The 19,412-nt window shown below is 35.5% G+C and overlaps 2 protein-coding genes across 4 annotated transcripts in view; both read left to right on the plus strand.

Annotated features, from left to right (window-relative positions):
- Nucleotides 1-10,931, plus strand: part of LOC131785070 (uncharacterized) — a 20,387-nt gene extending 9,456 nt beyond the window's left edge. For 2 of the 3 annotated variants that reach the window (XM_066160426.1, XM_066160425.1), the window contains 6 exons: nt 256-879; nt 3,513-3,664; nt 5,575-5,730; nt 6,014-6,091; nt 6,675-6,742; nt 7,904-10,931. In XM_066160426.1, the coding sequence (XP_066016523.1) occupies nt 3,568-3,664; nt 5,575-5,730; nt 6,014-6,091; nt 6,675-6,742; nt 7,904-9,874 (2,370 nt within the window). In that variant the 5' untranslated portion in view covers nt 256-879; nt 3,513-3,567 and the 3' untranslated portion in view covers nt 9,875-10,931. Of the gene's footprint in view, nt 1-255; nt 880-3,512; nt 3,665-4,197; nt 4,273-5,574; nt 5,731-6,013; nt 6,092-6,674; nt 6,743-7,903 lie in introns of those variants that run through there. The other variant, XM_066160427.1, reaches the window with a different exon arrangement.
- A 3,716-nt stretch (nt 10,932-14,647) lies between these two features.
- LOC131786967 (uncharacterized) lies at nt 14,648-17,417 on the plus strand. The gene is made up of 2 exons (XM_066160422.1): nt 14,648-14,754; nt 15,575-17,417. Exon 2 carries the CDS (start codon nt 15,673-15,675, stop codon nt 17,326-17,328), a length of 1,656 nt encoding a protein of 551 aa, XP_066016519.1. The 5' UTR covers nt 14,648-14,754; nt 15,575-15,672; the 3' UTR covers nt 17,329-17,417.
- Nucleotides 17,418-19,412: the final 1,995 nt, after the last annotated feature.

Below are 19,412 nucleotides of genomic sequence, written 5' to 3' on the forward strand. Positions count from 1 at the left end.
ACATGGGTAAATTTTTTTCCTTGCCAAGAAAAACTGTGACCCTCCCCCGGTTGCGAATAAAACAGGTTTGAGCCTCCCCAATTTGCAAAAGATTGACTAATGACCCTCCCCTCCGAAGCCCCGGCCCACCCCTCCCCCCCAATAAAAAATGTACCGTCCCTTAGAATCTCATGATCCAATGAAATGCTACATTTGTTCTGATAGACATCATTAACTTATTCTCATTGACAACTCCTGATTTCTTCTTACCTTCAGCATTGCATAAAATAATAGATATCTTATTCAAAATGGCTGATGTTGGAGATATTGATCGTATTTTGGAACACAGTGACGCTGATGATGATGCTGATGATGATTATGATGATGATGATGATGATGATGATGATGATGATGATGATGATGATGATGATGATGATGATGAAGGAAATACATCAACACTTTTTCAATCAGAATATATTTCAACTCACATTAAGCAAGAAACAATAAAGTTTCACAAATAAACGTGTAAAAAATAATGGAAATTATGAATTTAAAAGAGTTTCGTAAAATAAATACCTGCTTTAGAATTTATTTATTTTAAACGAGTGCGTGACACGATATCGGCAAAGAGCGAGATCGCGTGAGAACTCGTAAGAATGGAGGTGCTTCGTGACAAAAGTCACGCACTTTCGGTTTCAAGCTTGCACAGAATTATGGGCCAGGGGACTGCCCCTTTCGTTTTCACAACGCGCAACTGAGATTCTTCGTTCTCTAGCAAAGGTTTCGACTCTCTCTTCGTACTTTCTCAGTCTTAGTGACTTTTTGTGAAACATTTCTATGATGGATTGAGGAAGCAAGGTCGTAAAGCAGTCAAACGTGCCTTCCATTTCCGCGACAGAGGTAAGAACGCGTGGTTGTTTCAGATTTTTGAATGTAAGGTAAATACTTTTATTTCGCGTTTCTCAGTCAAAATTTTCCCCTTCAAATGCTCCTAATCTGTCCTAATTTTCTCTGATTTCCGGCAATGATAGACTTTCCTGCTGCTAACTGACGAGGATTGCCAACTTTTATTTGATTCTGGCGTGCATTAATTGTATTGTGTTGCTTGTGAGCTGAGCTTACACCAACATGGGCTAAACTTCAGAATACCCCGCAACTCATTTCCGCCTCACTTACATGTGTCTGTAGGCTTTGAAGATCGAGGCATAACACAATAGACGCTATTCTTATTCAATGACATGTAAATGAGTTGCGGGGTATTCTGAAGTTGCTCCCGAACATGTTACAACTGTCGAATTCACAAAAATTCTCAGCCAATACCTGGCATTTACCTCTAAAAAATAGTTAATTTGGGAGAGTTAAAAGGAATCTCTAAATTACCGATTCGATTTAGTGCAAGCGCTGATGATTGAAACACTTTCAGTTTCGTTTGCGTGTCATGTGAATGTGGAGCATGCACACGAAAGTGTTTTCCGCTAGCTCTCATGTCTGGATTATGTGTTAACTTAAACTGCTCCCGTATTTGAGATGCATTCAATCAAAAAGCCATAAACATTTCCAGCGTATTTCATGTGTTTATGTTCAATATTTTATATTTTGAAAGTAATTTTTTCTTTTTGATAGACTGCTTAGATTGTCCTTCCAAACTGTACTGCTGTACTGATTTCCTTGTTAAATATTGAGATAAGTTGATTTTTCTTCAAATGTTAGCTGGTGATTTAATGGAAGCGTCCTTTCAATGAACTGAATTCCAGTTTTAGGAATCCAATTTATCAACTGGTAATGATTGATTGGTATCTGAGTATAGTTTTACCTTTTGTCCTCTTTTAATCAATATATGATCAATCAATGATCACATTAAAATTGGTTTAGTTCTGCATGTGGCCGCATGCATCTAAGTATGTGTCTGGTGATGATTTATGTTATCACATGGCAAAGTAGGCTTGAAGTAAATAAAAGGTTCTGATTGGTTCTTACTTGGTCAGGATTTTGCCATACACAGCATCCTCGCACCCTACAGACAATCACAAAACATGTAAATTCAAAGCAAACTAGTTTAGTCCAAGTGATGTGCATGAAAATTACCTTGCTTTCTTGAGCTGTACTGGGGAATATTGGCACTATGCCATTTCTTTACTGCTGCAATCTTGGGCCAATATTCCCCAGTAAAGCCCTGGTGCTTATCTGGGTAATTGGAAGTTAGAAATGGCTTTTGTAAAAACTATTTACACTGTACATGTATCTCTGGCTATTTTGAATTTCAGAACAATTGATTTCCTTGTTACTCTTTATTGAATTTATTTGTACATGAAGACAGCTAGCAAGGATTATTTGATATTCTAAAAACAAGCCATCTTTATTATTAGGAGAATTAAAGTTAGCATCAAAGACAAATCAATTTTGTGCACAAAACAATGTAAACATGAAATGAATACAAAAACAATTTGTTAAATATATATATATATATATATATATACTAGTAAATCACAAATGTCAGCACCTGTACCAAATTGAAATCCCTTTCAAAATACATTAGCATGCATAAATGTATATATTTCACTGTTTTTCCAGCAATAAGTGTAACAGTTGAACAAACACTCACCCATATGAACATGAGTGTCAGCTCAATTGTTGGAAATTGAATTAAAGAAATATATCTTTATAAGTTTTGACCAGTAATCCCTATTTAAAAATCAGATAATTATTTTTCTTTGGTGTTGTAAAAGTTGTTTCTTATGAGAAAGGATTCAGCATAAACTCTCCCCATGGTGGTCTTATGATTAGTGAGGTGGACTCATGGTCAAGAGGTCTGCATTTGTAGTGTGGCCTGGCCTGTGCTGGACTCATGGTCAAGAGGCCTGGGTTCCAGTCAAATGTGTTGTGTTCTTGTGCAAAACACTTTACTCTTACAGTGTCTGTCTCCACCCAGGAGTATAAATGGGTAGCAAAAATTAGTTGGGGAAACCTTATAAAATGCTAGGGGGGTGAAAGGAGGGGGGGGGGGATAATGGTGGAATGGACTTGCATCCTGTCCAGGGTTGGGTAGTAATACTCCCAATTGCTTCATGTGAGGAAGCCAGGAGTAATTAAAGCTCAGGTCCTGGATGGGTCACTGTTCAAATCCAGATGTGACCTAACTACCTACCACCTCTTAGTTTATCAATAAATGATTTAAATTGCTACTGTTACAAATTATATGAACTTGAAACACACAGATGTTGATTTTTGCCCAATTTATTTCAGTCAATTGGGAATGTCTTTTGTAAATCTTGAAATTTATTGTAATGAGAAGTGAATTACTGTTCATTTAAATATTAATGCTTGTTTGCTTCAGTATATATATATCTTTTGTTCTTTTACTGCTTTAAATATGCTATTAATATTAATTTATTGTGATTTTGTGTCTATGTATTCCTCCCATTCTCAGAAGGGAAAAATATTCAGTTTATTTTATTTACGTTCTTGCTCTGAGCCTTTCAATTGGGTAATATGTTGAGCTAAATTTTTACCATTTGCAACCATCTTTTTTCCAGGCCAGGATGACTTAAAACAGCAACTTTTTGTAAGAAGCATCCCCTTACAGTTGCTATGGCTAAAGAAAGAAGTCCAATTACGGTTCCATCTGAAAATGAAGACTTACCTGACAAAGAAAATGCTCCATTTTTTGATGAGGACACTTTACGAGGTGAGCTAGGTTCAACTTTGGCTTCAGTCACTGTTAAAACATTTTCTATTCCACCAGTTTCAAGAATGTAAGCAGATGTGGAGAACAATATTAATACACTGCATTATCACTTTAAAGGATATTTGGCCAGTCATGACTCTCTTCTATGATTATAATATGTTGCTCATTGACTGAGAGGATCTATGACATATTTATTATTTTCTTTCCTCAAAAAGTTATAATAAGTAAAGACTTTATTTGATCATCATACAACATCCATTTTTTAAGTTTGCATCATAAGTACCACCATCATCATCATCTTTCCATTATGCAACAATCAATTGAAAGTTTCAACTTCCCCCCAAGCAACCAATTTCCAGTAGAGTGCAAGTGTTATATCATTGAATATGGAGGTGTTTAACCCTTGACACCCTAACATCAGTATCCATATTCTCCATACTATTCTTTGTATGTTTCTTGTGGTACTGAAAAAGAGAAGTCATTTGAAGATCAATGCTTCTTAGGTTGGTGATCATTTCCTTTATTCTCATGAGCTTAGTGAATGATTCAGCAGTATTACTGTAAGGAGAAGTGAGATGCTGGTCACTCTTAGGGTTTAAAGGATTAAGGTAGTGTATTGTTTGTGAATGTTTAAGTCTACCCTCCTCACCCCTCTTGTTTGTATGTTGGATTCCTTTCAAAGGTGTTGTTTACTGTTTGTGTTAAATCTGTAAATACATTACAGGTTGATAGTGAACTTTCACTAACAAATGGCTGAGAAGAAAAAAGTCTACAAGGTCTAGATTTTAAAGCTTGGTCTTGAAATTAGTTGAAAGTCAGGTTGCTAATTATTTTTTTTTTGCATAAAAATTGTGTCGGGCATTTGAACACATTATTGATTTTGCTTGTGGAATAGAAATTTTAGGAAACCTATTTCCAAAAGTTTAAATTCCAAGGGGTTTGCTTCAAATGGAGTGATGTTAAATTCTCATCATTAGTATTACCACTGTTGTCACCCACATTATTAACATCATTATAAATATTAATCTCATCTTCTCTATCATTATTCTTATCATTTATATAATAACTATTTTTCTATAAGTAATATATTGCTTCTGGTTTTTATGATTGCAACATTTGGATCTTATTGACTCATTAACAAGCTATCTAAATGTATTAAAGGTAGTAGACTCTTCTACACTTATAGTGGAGCTCGCAGGGCGTAGCCCCATAATTATACAAAATAATAGTAACCCATCAAGCTGATAAGATTTGGGTGTACGACTGTACGACCGTACAGAGTGCTACTTTTAACATGCGTGGTCAAATGTACTGTGGGCATGTCAACGCCACGGCTTTGAGCACTGGGCTCTGAGTTGGATGACCTGGGTTCTAGTTCTGGCCGGGGCAAGGCATTGAGACGTGTGGGGGGAAAAAAAAAATGCGCTCCGCTTTTAGGCTTGGCTAAATCTATATATTTATATGCCGACTCTCCCTGATTATCAGGGAGTCTCACAGACACAGAATGAGACTCTAATTTTCTTGATTGCACTTTGATTGTTTGAAAGTACGGATTACACTTTCTTTTAAACAACAACAACAACAACAACAACAACAACAACCACAACAGCAACTGAGTCTGCTTAGTTGAGCTTTCAACCAAAAAATCTCTCATGAATTTACTGAATGGAGTGTGTCCTGTGAAGGGGGTGGGGGGGGGGGGGACTGCACACATCCTCTAAACTTTTCAGGGATGGATCAAGAAAGTCAGGCAGGTGCAAAAGTGGTCACTGGCACAAGAGGAAAAATCTGCAGATTTTAAATCTCCAGATCTTAGCAGCTTTGTTTATACACTAATTAACTACAACCACAGATAATTATTAACTACAAACACAGACTTTGACAAAATTATTTTTATTTTTTCTTTGCAGCCACAGCTGATGTTTATAGGAATGAGGGTAATGAGGCCTTCAAGAATTTCATCAATGCTATTCATTTTTACACCAAAGGAATTAAAATGAATTGCAATGACAAAGAACTGAAGGCCAAACTGCACAACAACAGGGCTATTGCACATTCTAAACTTGGTAAGATGATGAGAGCTTTAATATGCATTCTTTTTCTCTTTTGAAGCTATTGAGTTGTCAGTAGTAGTTTTCTGAGATGTCTTCTGAGTTTTCTGGTGATTATTTTTGATGCATCCCAGAAAAATATACATCTTATTTAATTGGCCTCTCAAATATACAAAGAAGTAACCTCTTACCCCAGATATCAGTGAGCATTGCAAGTTTTTCCCCAAAATTATTGTAATGGAGTGGTGGTTGGTTTGCTACATGTATGGCTAATCGGAGATATTTATTTTGATAACAGGAAATCACCAGGATTCACTAAGGGGTGCAGAAGCAGCCATTGAGTTAAATCTAACTTTCCTTAAGGCAATTGTGAGAGGTTAGATATGTAAGCTGTGCTATAATAGTAATAATAAAAAAGAACTCAACACTCTAAGGTTAACTGAGGAGTTTAATCTTTTCTCAATTAACTTTAATTAAGAGGTTGAGACCACCCTGATGTACATCTGAATCCAGCTCTTGACTGCTACTTTCCATTAATTATGATGAGAATATTATTTTGAGCTGGATGAAGAACTTGATGGGGAATGCAAAGCAAAATTTCAGCACAAGTATTTCAGTTCCTTAAGCTCACTGAGTGAGGTAGTCACAGGTGTCAGATACGTTAAGTCAATATCTAGCTGTTTTAAAAAGAAGTAAGGATCAGGTCTTATGTAACTCTTTAGGTAAGGAATTATTGGTCCCAATTTAAATGTTCTTAGAAGTTTCAGTTGTCTTAAAAGCTAAATAAATGTAACTGAAACCTAGTAAGGCCTGTTTATTCTTTTCCATTCAGTTTTTTTGTTTTGTTTTGTTTTTTTTGTCTTTTTTTCTTCTGGTCTGTAATGATTTCAATGGTTTCAGGTTCTTTTCTCAGAATTGAGCTACAGTAATAATATGCTTCTTTATGTTGTTGCCTACAGGAGCCACTGCTTGTGTTGAACTGAAGAGATTTGTAGAAGCAATCACTTGGTGTGATAAGGGACTAGCTGTATCCTTTGAAGGAATCTTTCATTTTTAACTGTGGGTATAATGGAAAAAGTTTCTATAATTTGATGTTTCAAGGGAGAAAATACAAAGAAGGGTATTAATTATGATGGGAACTTGTCAGCTCATATACTTTAAGTGTGTGTGATTAAAAACATAGGAGAAGTTATTACCTCATGACTTATTAACAAAATTACTCCTTTTAGCCAATTTGACTTAGTTCTACTATCCATGCCAAAAACTGGTACATTAGTTTAAATAACCCTTTAATTTCCCAGACCAAATTTGTAATTATCCTTACTGTCAACCATACAATTCTTGTAATTTTAGTACAGAGAATTCAGTATTGCATCAACTAACTATTTTCAAATTGATATATTTTTCTTTTCTCTCAACACTTATCTGATTGATTGGTCACTCAGGGGAGTTAAAGGGTTAGAAGACTAATATTCATCCAGTTTATACATAGTACTTGGGTAGATGATCTCTCTAAAACAAGCCAGAACAAAAAGCTTGGTAATGTTTACATATCTTATGCAGATTTTCTTGCCTTTGACTTTTTCCACTACTTAGAGACTCAAAAACTTCCGTTGTGCTTTCCTATGGACAAATAAAAATTTTAAAGACATGTATTTGTGTTGTAGACTAATTTCTTCCACTGCTGTAAAACATTTGTCTGATGCTAAAGCTATATTAATTTAAAAATTGAGCAAGTGCTGCTCAGTTTTTGGAAACTATGGATTAAATCTAGATATTTTGCTTTAAATTTTGAGGCTGCACACAGAAAAAACATTTTTTGAAGTGTAGATTTACTTCATAACTGACTTTAAGACTGAATGTTGATAAATCATCTACCTTTCATGCAAAGCCCTCCTAATGGGCCATTTCATAGTTGTGTACTTAGTTGCCAAGCCTTTGATTTGGAGTGAGGCTGAAGGTGACCTTTAACGATAGAGACCAGTGTCTAGAAATGATAATAACAAAGTAGTTTGCTTTGAAAAAGCAACAATGTTTTTATCATAACAAGGTCACCCTTAGTATTGCTCTTGTTCAGAGGCTTGGGAACCAAGCATGCAAATGTTAAAATGGACTATTACATATCAATATGATCAGAAACATTATCTTTTTTGTTTTTTCCACATTTTTAACCTTTAACATAAAAAAGATTGACAAAAACAACCTGGATCTTAAAATAGCTAAAGAAGTAGGAGACAAGCATGGGGAAGGTAAAGCTTATGGCAATCTTGGCAATGCTTATCGCTTTCTGGGTGATTTCAAAAAAGCCATAGAGTACCACAACCTACATCTTAAAATAGCTAAAGAAGTAGGAGACAAGCATGGGGGGGGTAATGCTTATGGAAATCTTGGTAATGCTTATTACAGTCTGGGTGATATCAAAAAAGCCTTAGAGTACCCCAACCTGAATCTTAAAATAGCTAAAGAAGTAGGAGACAAGCATGAAACAAACAACATTGTTGTGATGGCTATGGAGTTTGAAGCCAAGCACAGAGAATGTGTCCGTGTTCTAACATATACAAATAATGACCATGTCAAGGTTAAGTTGTATGTGTTTTCTGGAAAGTCTGGTATACCTGAAACATTAAAAGCTGCTGCTAAAGATTTCTTTAAGGAGATGGATGTGAAACTTGAGTGGTTCGATCTTTACAAGGATGCAGATGAAATTCTGAAGATAAGACCTCTTGAGTATTCATTTGGTATGCAGCAGGCATTGAATGACTCTCAAGTGAATGAAATGAACAAAATTATATCTGAAAATCTCCATGTTCTTGTCAGGCATCGTAACATAACTGCTGTGCAACCCTCACTTAAAATCACAAATTCTAAGCAGACAGGAATCCCTTGCATCACATTTTATGTTTTATGTAAAGGTGTCATCCCAGATGGTGAATGTTCCTTCCCACTCACTCTTGGTTCTTACCCAGTGGATGTTGTGGATGGAATATGGTTCAGAACTGATGATCCTTGGCCGCCAAATGAAGCACAGGAAAGAAACGAGGTACTTCGTTTGGGAGCAAGTATTGGTGTGCAAGGAGAGGATGCAGCCGGGACCTTGGGTGCCATTGTGAAAGATGGTAAAACCTTCTATGCACTTTCCTGTCATCATGTTATGAGACACAGTACAAAGTCAGAGATAATTCATCCTGCACTGAATGATCATTTGAATTATCTAAATTACCATTTACAGCAGTATGGGTTACGAATAAAGCACATTATTAACCGGGAAAGTTGCCACAGACTGGCAGACAAGTTCTTATTTAGCCATATTGCAGGGTTGGAAGAATTGTTAAATAAATTTCAAGAGCTAAAAAGGATTAAAGAAAACCACCAACACCATGCAAGGGTGACAAAGAGAAAATTAGAAGCTTTAGAGCTGCATGAAAGAGCTTTTGAGAAAGGTTTGACACCACCCAGGGTCATAGCAAAATACTCTGTTGGCATCTCTGGTAATGTGACTTGGAATGATGGTCAACAATACTATGTTGATGCTGCCCTGGCTGAGTTGGCTCCAGAAGAAGTTGATAGTTTAAGACAGAGTCAAACAGCTGAAATGATTGGAACAGGAGATCATCCGAGTGGGGAATGTAGTTCAAGACTACAAGCCAGCAGGGAACTGTGCAAGAGTGGCCGAACCACAGGATTCACCAATTCTGGTCGTCATGTGCAACCATCAATGTTCCTCAATGCTTCCTTATATGAAGTGAATGCCCAAAATGAGGGTTTGGTCAGTGTGTTGAAACGTGTCAGACTCTGTCAAAGTTGTAAGGAAAGATCTGGAATTGGAGAGCAATTAGAGTCTACTGCCTCAGATTGTGACTCTTGTAAAATAGACACAGCCTCTCTGCGTGACAGTCTTTGGTTAAAGAACTGCTTATGTATAGATCATCCGTTTGGTCTTGGTTATGCAAAAGTTTTTGCTACTGAAGGAGATTCTGGAGCAGTACTCTTTGAAAGAGATGAAGATAGAAATCTTGAAGCTTTTGGCATTATCTTTGGCGAGCATCGAAATTCATATAAACTTTGTGCTTTAGCCACACCAATGCAAATTGCTCTTGAAAGCTTATCCAGAAAGATCTCTAAGGACACCAACTTGAGACTGCTTTCAAATTATGAGTAAAAATGAAACTTTTTCGGAGATCTAGTCGAAATCTCTGAAGATGCTGCATTGAACGATAATTGTTGTATTAATTTTGAACAGATTTTGGGGTAAAGTTGAAATTACAACAACTTTTTTTATAACAACTTTATTTAAATAATAACATATAATTTCTTATTATTAAAAAGGGTTATAAAAGGGAGGAGCTTAATCCTCATTGTAAACTATACCCCAAATTTAAATATTTAATACTATGCAATATACAAAATTATACACACTGAAACATTTTACATACAAGCATTTATCTATATAAATATAAAATCTAAGTAAAGAAGACATATCAAAGATAAAAATTCTGTTGAAATGATGAATAATTAAATGATGTATAATACATAGAATAATTCAATTTTGTACTTGTAGGCCTAGTTAAATAATGTTGATTTTAAGGCTTTCTTAAAAAAGGTCTCTTTCGATGCAGAAATCTCACTGAAATTTGAATCATTGTCTGTGAAACTGATGGTTATTCACTTGTTCTTTTAAAATTGGCAATTGCTCCAAAAACAAATGAAATATTCCACTCAACAAATGGTTGAGAAAATTTTTAATTGTGTTCCTCTACTGCTTTAAAACTATGAGTGACTAAACACATATTGTGAAATGAAAGACTTCAAAAAGAAAATCAAATAATGTCAGTTTGCTCTGTGAAAAGACAAATTGAATTTAGGTCCTTTATGAGGAGTGTCCTTTAATTAAGAGAGTTATTTGGACAAATTAACCCTTCAACTCCCATGAGTGACCAGGACAGAATTTCTCCTTACAATATCAATGCTATATTAACCAGATAAGTGATGAGAATAAAGAAAAATATCAATTTGGGGATAAATAGTTGATCCAATACTAAATTCTCTGAACTACCGGTAACATTATAAGTCAGAATTGTATGATTGAGAGTGAGGAGAATTACAAATTTGATCTGGGAGTTGAAGGGTTAAAAACTGTAGATAATATAATCATAGACATGTGGCCATTAGTTGATGCTTTTGAGCAACAATACAAAATAAAGTTTACTTGTGATTAATTATTGTGTTTTAGACTTATTATTGTATTATAGTCATTACTTTTAAGATTTATTATTTTATTTCAGTAGTTATGATTTTATTCAAGAATTTCTTTGATTTGATTATTTTTACGTAATCTGTATTACTTTGCATATAATTTCTCTCTAAAATATCTTAGATTACCTTGGTCATCAAAATAAAATGCATCATTGTCCAATTCACTATCACCAATAAAGCTACTACAATAACTATCACTACTATCTGAGTAATCTTCTTGACTATCACACACATAATCATTATCTTGGCTTCTATGATAACTAACTTATCATATGAATATGTTTCTTGAGAATTAATGTATACTAAATATTACATTAGATAAAAATTACTTCCTAACCTGTAAAATACCCACACAAACATAAAATAGTAGGGTTACCACTATAGGTGCTGTGGATGTTCATTATTTGTCTGGAATATCATTATTTTTTACCTATGATGGCTCTTAACCCTCTAACTCTCATGAGTGACCAAGATAGAATTTCCTCTTACAATATCAATACAATATCCACCAGATGAAGGATGAGAATAAAGAAAATTTCAATTTGAGGATAATTAGCTGATCCAATACTAAATTCCCTGAACCAATATTAAAAGAATTGTATGGTTGACAGTAAGGAGAACTACAAATTTGATCTGGGAGTTGAAGTGTTAATAAATGGCTTGAATTTTTGGCATTACAGCACCTGTAGTATCAAAATAAGATTAAGTAGAAACACATCTGTAATCGGGCTTCACTTTTTCAATGAAACTTGATTATTTTTTAATACAGTTTATATATATTATAATGACAAAACTGTGACAACTGTGCATCACTTCATATACAGCTATGAAAGTGTTTTATACCTACATGACAAGATGGAATGGTCAGCTGGAAATTTCCATATTTAATAGTTTACAAAAAATCTACAACACTTTATTCTTGTTTGTATAGCTAAGGTTAGAGTTAGTAAATCCTTTTCCTCTCATTAATCATTTTGCACCGATTTTCTTTTGACATTGCATAGTTTGATTTTAGAATTTTTTTGTCAAAAATTCAGTGTCGCTTTTAAATTACTCTGTTTCCACATGTCTTTGCTTAAGAAGAATAAAAATAAATGAAAAGACATTTCCATGTCATTTTTGGTTATTTACATCCAGGAATAGTTTGAGCCTCTAGCTCAGACACCTTGGGTAACCTAGTCCCTTGAATGGACAATAAAATGTATTGTATTGTATGATTACCCACCCTGGTGAAGTTATAATCTTGCACTTTATGATTTGAAATTTCTGCATTTAAACCTTTGTTTATTACCAGCAGAATGATTCAAACCAATAGGTATAACTTGATCTGGCTTCCAAAACAATAGGAAAAGTAATTTTAACTAATACTTAAATTTTAAACTGGATCTTACTCCAGCATAATATTAGAAAACAAGATCTTATTTGTTAATACCTGAAACAAGTGTTTTCATAAATATTACATCTGCAAACATCTTCGTAAACACAATGTATTAACCCTTCAACTCCCAAGATCTCATTAGTAATTCTCCTTACTGTCTGCCATGTAGTTCTTGTGATGTTAGTTTGGAGAATTTGGTATTGGATCAACTAAGAATCCCCTGATTAATATTTTTCTTTATTCTCAACACTCATCTGCGTGATATTGTATTGATATTGTAAGGAGAAATTCTAGGTGTTGTCATCCATAGATATTACATCTGCACACATCTACTTCCTAAATACAAAAATGCCAGTGTAACTTTCACTGTATTCCAGTTTATAGTCAGTATCAAGCTCATTTAAAATTGTAGGTAATTTTTTCTGCATTAAATAGGACTGTCTGGCTAATTGAGACAAACTTGAATACCACAGATTCCCAATATTCATTATTAGAATGAGGTCATTTGCTGAAATGATTTCTTGTTTGGTGTTTTAAATGAAGCAGCACAAACTCATTTCAACACATTGTTGTCCAGCATTTTTTTCAAATACAAATTCATTAACTCGGCTATATGGTGCTGCTACTGTTTAGCTGGAATCAACATACAATGGGCGAGGGCCAGGGTTCTTTTCTCTATCTGTGCTCAGCTTAAATTTACAATAATTTTGCCACATGGGCTTGACTCTCGTAAAGACACATAACTTTGTTACAAGAAAACAGTGAGCCATACCGTCTACTTCAAGATTTTAAATTTATTAAACTTTACGTATTTTCTCAAAGGATTTAAGCTTACGATTCCTAACCTTAATATAACAATGCATTTTGAAGACATAGTGAACTCGAACAAATACATTTGAAAACAAATTCTCTAACCTTTGTGCTCTTGTTCCTGAGATATTGTAGAGTTCGTGCTGGAATACTATTTGGTTCACGATCACGTCTTAAAATAGGATGACGCTTCTGAAGATGCTTTTTATAAAGATTAACGATGACTTAAAACGTATATGTAGGTGGCTTCGGGCAAACCAACTGACTCTGAATGTTCAAAAATCCAAATTTTTGCTTATCGGTAGTAGTTCCCGCTTGAACAAAGTTGAGTCCATACTTATTTCGGCTGATGATACCCCTCTCGATAACGTAGATTCTTTTACTTACCTAGGCATTGTGATTAATAACCACTTCTCCTGGACTGACCACATTGATTATATTCGTAGTAAGGTCAGTAGAAAGTTAGGTCTTTTAAGGCGTATTAAATCTTGCCTCCCCCTCAACGCTAGAATTATGTTTTTCAATAGTTTCATTTTACCTATTTTTGACTATGGGGATATCATCTGGGGAGATCGCGGAAATGCGTCCTTAATGTCTGAGCTGCAAGTGTTGCAGAATAAGGCCGCTCGCCTCATTTTAGACTTACCTGTTTATTTTTCCGCAACTGAGGCCCTAAAGAGACTTGGCTGGAAACCATTACTGCGTCGTAGAAAAGAACACCATGCCATCTTTATGTACAAATTAATTAACAACCATTCATGTAATACTATTCCTGTCACATTTAATCGGGACTTTCATGGTTACAATACAAGATCGAGAAATGACGTTCGAAAATCCAGTGCCACAAGAAGATGGGGTCATTGGTCGTCAGTTAACTTTAGCGCAGATGTATGGAATGGTTTAGACATCTCACTAAGAAATGCAAACTCACTGCCTGCCTTCAAACGTGGCCTGTCTAAATTTAATTTTGAATTTTAATTTACCTTACTAGTATTACTCTTAGTTAATACTTTGTGATTAGTATTTTTAATTAGTTCTTAGATTTAGTTATTTGTTTTTTATTTGTAATTTATCTTTGTATTAGTATTTAATTTAAGAGGACCCTCCTGTAAACCACTTTTGTGACGCTGGCATCCTCATTAAAGATTATAGTATTAAGGTTTGATAGCTCATTTTGTATAACATGGTTCCCGATAGGTTAACTAAAATGTTCGCTCGTAAATTGATCTTTCGTACGGCATGCGGACCGATCCGTTCCAAATATACTCAACTTCTTTTCGTGTGGGTCTACGGCGAACGGCGTGTTCGTTTCTGTGTAATTTCAGCTCCTTTGAAGTCATGGAATCCGTGCAAACAAACAACAACTTCTTCCTACTATGTACTCAGCTGAGAGACCGCTCACTTGCCCTATTCCACGCATGCGCCAAAATGCTCCATTCTTTGAACAATAGGGTCTTGAAACAACAATTTGATGCCGTACCATTCCTGCCCTTGTGTTATCTTTTTGACGGGCTTTCCCCTGATTCGTTGCGAACCCAAACAAACGCTCAAAAACACAGATCGTAGTTCGATGTAGTTCGAAGGAAAAAATTCTAAAGGTAAGACCCTTCATTCACCATTTTCTCTGCATTAGCTAATCGCCAACTCTTCAATGAAATTTTTACTGAAGATCTGTTGAAGTCATGATGGCTTTTGTGACTGAGAAATTTATCGAATGAGTGCAATTTAAGTCACAGGCGACTCAAGCTCACGTCTCTAGGGGAAGTGAACGATTAATTCAGGAAAGCGTCACGCGTTGTGTGACCAAGTGTTAAGTTGAGGAACCGTTGAAATTTGAACACATTCTAAGGAATACTTTGAGGAACGAAATATGGTCGATTTACAACGATTATTATTTCGAAATATGAACATTTTACACGTAAAATCAGTAAAATTTATTGTCCTAATATAATCAACCAATCAGACAGCGAGGTTAAACTAAAACAAAATTGAATATTCTGCGGGGTTTGCTGTGAGCACTTAAGCTTGGATTATTTTCTGGAAACTTTGCCATCTTTACTCTTTTATGATTCGCTTCGCAGTCAATTTCACCGCATCTCCTCCCCTCTGCTAGCATTTTGGCAACAATTTTCTGTTCTTTATATTGCTGTTCCCCCAGCTGTTTGATGGTACTTGATACTTTTGGATTGAGCTGAAAGTTTTTTTTTATCATGTGATTTGATTCATTTCCAATTATTTCTTTATTATAATACGAATGACTCAAATAAGTGGTCTTGATTTGTATTTTGTTGCTACTGTGTCTTTTTTTCATCCTCATGGGTGAATAAGTTATGTTAACTGGGATAAGTTCTACAAATGTGGAAAACTTGACCCGTTCTGAGACACTGTCTAACCTTTAAATGATATTCCTTTTTCCAGAATTCCAAACTGGAGTTGTGCTTGCCTCAGATAAAGATTTTGCAGGAAGCCTTCTCTCACCCTTGGCTGCTGAGCATAACACAAACAACATTGTTGCTATGGCTATGGAGTTTGAAGCCAAGCACAGGGAATGTGTCCGTGTTTTAACATACACAAATGATGACCATGTCAAGGTTAAGTTTTATGTGTTTTCTGGAAAGTATGGCATACCTGAAACATTAAAAGCTGCTGCTAAAGATTTCTTTAAGGAGATGGATGTGAAACTTGAGTGGTTTGATCTTTACAAGGATGCAGATGAAATTCTGAAGATAAGATCTCTTGAGTATTCATTTGGTATGCAGCAGGCATTGAATGACTCTCAAGTGAATGAAATTAACAAAATTATATCTGAAAGTCTCCATGTTCTTGTCAGGCATCGTAACATCACTGCTGTGCAACCCTCACTTAAAATCACAAATTCTAAGCAGACAGGAACCCCTTGCATCACATTGTATGTTCTATGTAAAGGTGTCATCCCAGATGGTGAAGGTCCCTTCCCACTCACTCTTGGTTCTTACCCAGTGGATGTTGTGGATGGAATATGGTTCAGAACTTATGATCCTTGGCTGCCAAATAAAGCACAGGAACAAGACGAGGTACTTTGTTTGGGAGCAAGTATTGGTGTGCAAGGAGAGGATGTAGCCGGAACCTTAGGTGCCATTGTGAAAGATGATGAAACCTTCTATGCACTGTCTTGTGATCATTTTATGAAACATGATGCAGAATCAGAGATAATTCATCCTGCACTGAATGATTATTTGAATTATCTAAATTACCATTTACAACAGTATGGATTGTGGATTAAGCACATCATTGACAAGGAAAGTTGCCACATACTGGCAGACAAGTTCTCATTTGGCCATATTTCAGGGTTGAAAGAATTGTTAAATAAATTTCAAGAGCTAAAAAGGATTAAAGAAAACCACCAACACCATGCAAGGGTGACAAAGAGGAAATTAGAAGCTTTAGAGCTGCATGAAAGAGCTTTTGAGAAAGGTTTGACACCACCCAGGGTCATAGCAAAATACTCTGTTGGCATCTCTGGTAATGTGACTTGGAATGATGGTCAACAATACTATGTTGATGCTGCCCTGGCTGAGTTGACTCCAGAAGAAGTTGATAGTTTAAGACAGAGTCAAACAGCTGAAATGATTGGAACAGGAGATCACCTAAGTGGGAAATGCAGTTCAAGACTAAAAGCCAGTGGGGAACTGTGCAAGAGTGGCCGAACCACAGGATTCACTAAGTCTGGTCGTCATGTGCAACCATCAATGTTTCTCAGTGCTTCCTTATATGAAGCAAATGCCCAAAATGAGGGTTTGGTCAGTGTGTTGAAACGTGTTAGACTCTGTCAAAGTTGTAAGGAAAAATCTGGAATTGGAGAGCAATTGGTGTCTACTGCTGCTGCTTGTGACTCTTGTAAAAAAGACACAGCCACTCTATGTAAAAGTCTTTGGTTAAAGAACTGCTTGTGTATAGATCATCCATTTGGTCATGGTTATGCAAAAGTGTTTGCAACTGAAGGAGATTCTGGAGCAGTACTCTTTGAAAGAATTGAAGATAGAAATCTTGAAGCTTTTGGCATTATCTTTGGTGAGCATCGAAATTCATATAAACTTTGTGCTTTAGCCACACCAATGCAAATTGCTCTTGAAAGCTTATCCAGAAAGATCTCCGAGGACACCAACTTGAGACTGCTTTCAAATTATGAGTAAAAATGAAACTTTAATTGATGTATTTATGCTTATTGCTGATCAAAGTTTGTATTCGTGAATTTTTTTTTGAGTGGGGAGGGGAGGTTACACCTTTCAAATGCTAAGGACTAATGCCGTTCCCACTTCAACAAACCATCCCACAACTGTACATATAAGAAGAAAAAATTTACAAAGAACAACAAAGAATTTTTGATCGTAGAGAAATGGACCCCATTGGTTCCCAGCATTTCTTTTGAGATATATCCGAGATCTAGTCGAAATCTCAGGAGGAAAAAAATCTGCATTGAATGATAATTGTATTACTTTTGAACAGATTTTATGGCAAAGTTGAGATTACAACAACTTTTTTTAAAACAACTTTATTTAAATAATAGCATATATAATATATTATTATTAAAAAAAAAGTTATAGAAGGGAGGAACTTAATCCTCATTGTAAACCATACCCCAGACATAAATATTTAATACTATGCAATATACATAATTATACACACTGGAACATTTTACATACAAGCATGTATCAATATAAATATAAAATTGAAGTAAAGAAGACATATCTAAGATAAAAATTCTGTTGAAACGATGAATAATTAAATGATGTATAATATATAGAATAAGTTAATTTTGTACTTATAGGCGTGGTTAAATAATGTTGATTTTAGAGCTTTCTTAAAAGTATTCATCGATTACAAAATTGCCTCAGCCTTTATTAAGAGATCGCCTTCGTTACTAAACGCTGCAGATGTCACAAAATGCCGCTGCCGATGTCACAAAATGCCGCTGCCGATGTCACAAAATGCGTAGGTTATTATAAAATGCGTAGGTTATTACAAAATGCATCGTTTTTACAAAATTACAAAAAATCGCTGCACAGCGCGATCGTAAATCATTAATTTTGTATTTGTTAACTAGGTGACTAGAAGAAGTTGACGTGAAAAGTCATCAATCTCGCGCCTTCTCTTCTGCTCTCAAATCACGTTTTTCTTTATATCTCCAAAAGTGAAAAAGATACCTAAATAAAAATTTTGGAAATTTTTAGATCTTTGTGTTTATTTAGCAGGAATAAAATAATGATTTTCAGGAAATTGAAAAAAAGTAACATTTTTTCCCTTCTGTGATACGTTAATAACCTTGTAACTGCTTCATCTGAGCGTTGCATTGCACGGGGAGAGGGTCATTGGAAAATCTCTATCCTTACTACTACATGCGAATTATTAATAGCGATTAGACGAACCCTCAGTGTCCAACCTTTCCAAGTGTATACAGAAGTAACGATGCGGTTCGTGTTAACCTTTTTTTTTCCCCAAAAGTGACAAGCATCTAATTTCTCCTTGCTGTATCACCCCTTAAACACATCGTGATGAAGGTCACGAGAATAAAGGAAAAAAAATTCACCTCATCAACACCTTAGGAAATGTACAGGAAATAGTATGGAGAATATGCCTACTGATGTTGGGGTGTAAGGGCACTAAGGCAGTTAATTAAATACCATGGATGATCTTATGCTGTCACGTATTCAGTGATGAAACAAACATGGTCAATGTATATAGTGCCAAGCCCTTTCCTTTACTACCCAGTCGATCTTCTCCTTGAGGGGACATTTTATTTATGGACCAAGATTCTGTTAACAGTTCTAACCGTTTCTTAATTTGCTCAGAGACAGTGCTTACGAATTCAACGTCTCTTTCGATGCAGAAATCTCACTGAAATTTGAATCATCGTCTGTGAAACTGACGGTTATTCACTCGTTCTTTTAAAATGGCGGTTGCTCCAAAACCAAATGAAATACCCCGTTTGACGAGTAGTAGAGATAATTTCCACCGTGTTTCTTGACTGTTAATAAGTGGAGGAGCCGAACGTTTGACAGTAGGTGTCCATCAGTTTCTCTTCCAACAATATTGAAAAATCAAGCTATAAAAAAGCTGCTCAAAGCAGGGGTTATCCTCGGTGTAAAAACCTCACAACTGACGTCACAGCATCTATGACAGCCAGGGCTTGATCGCTAATGAATGGATCAGTAGATCAATGGATCGATGGAAGATCAGTATGGATCACTAGATCAATGGATCACTAGATCGATGGATC

This window comes from Pocillopora verrucosa, chromosome 13 (genome assembly GCF_036669915.1).
Source record: "Pocillopora verrucosa isolate sample1 chromosome 13, ASM3666991v2, whole genome shotgun sequence".
In the NCBI taxonomy this organism is placed as follows: Eukaryota; Metazoa; Cnidaria; class Anthozoa; order Scleractinia; family Pocilloporidae; genus Pocillopora; species Pocillopora verrucosa.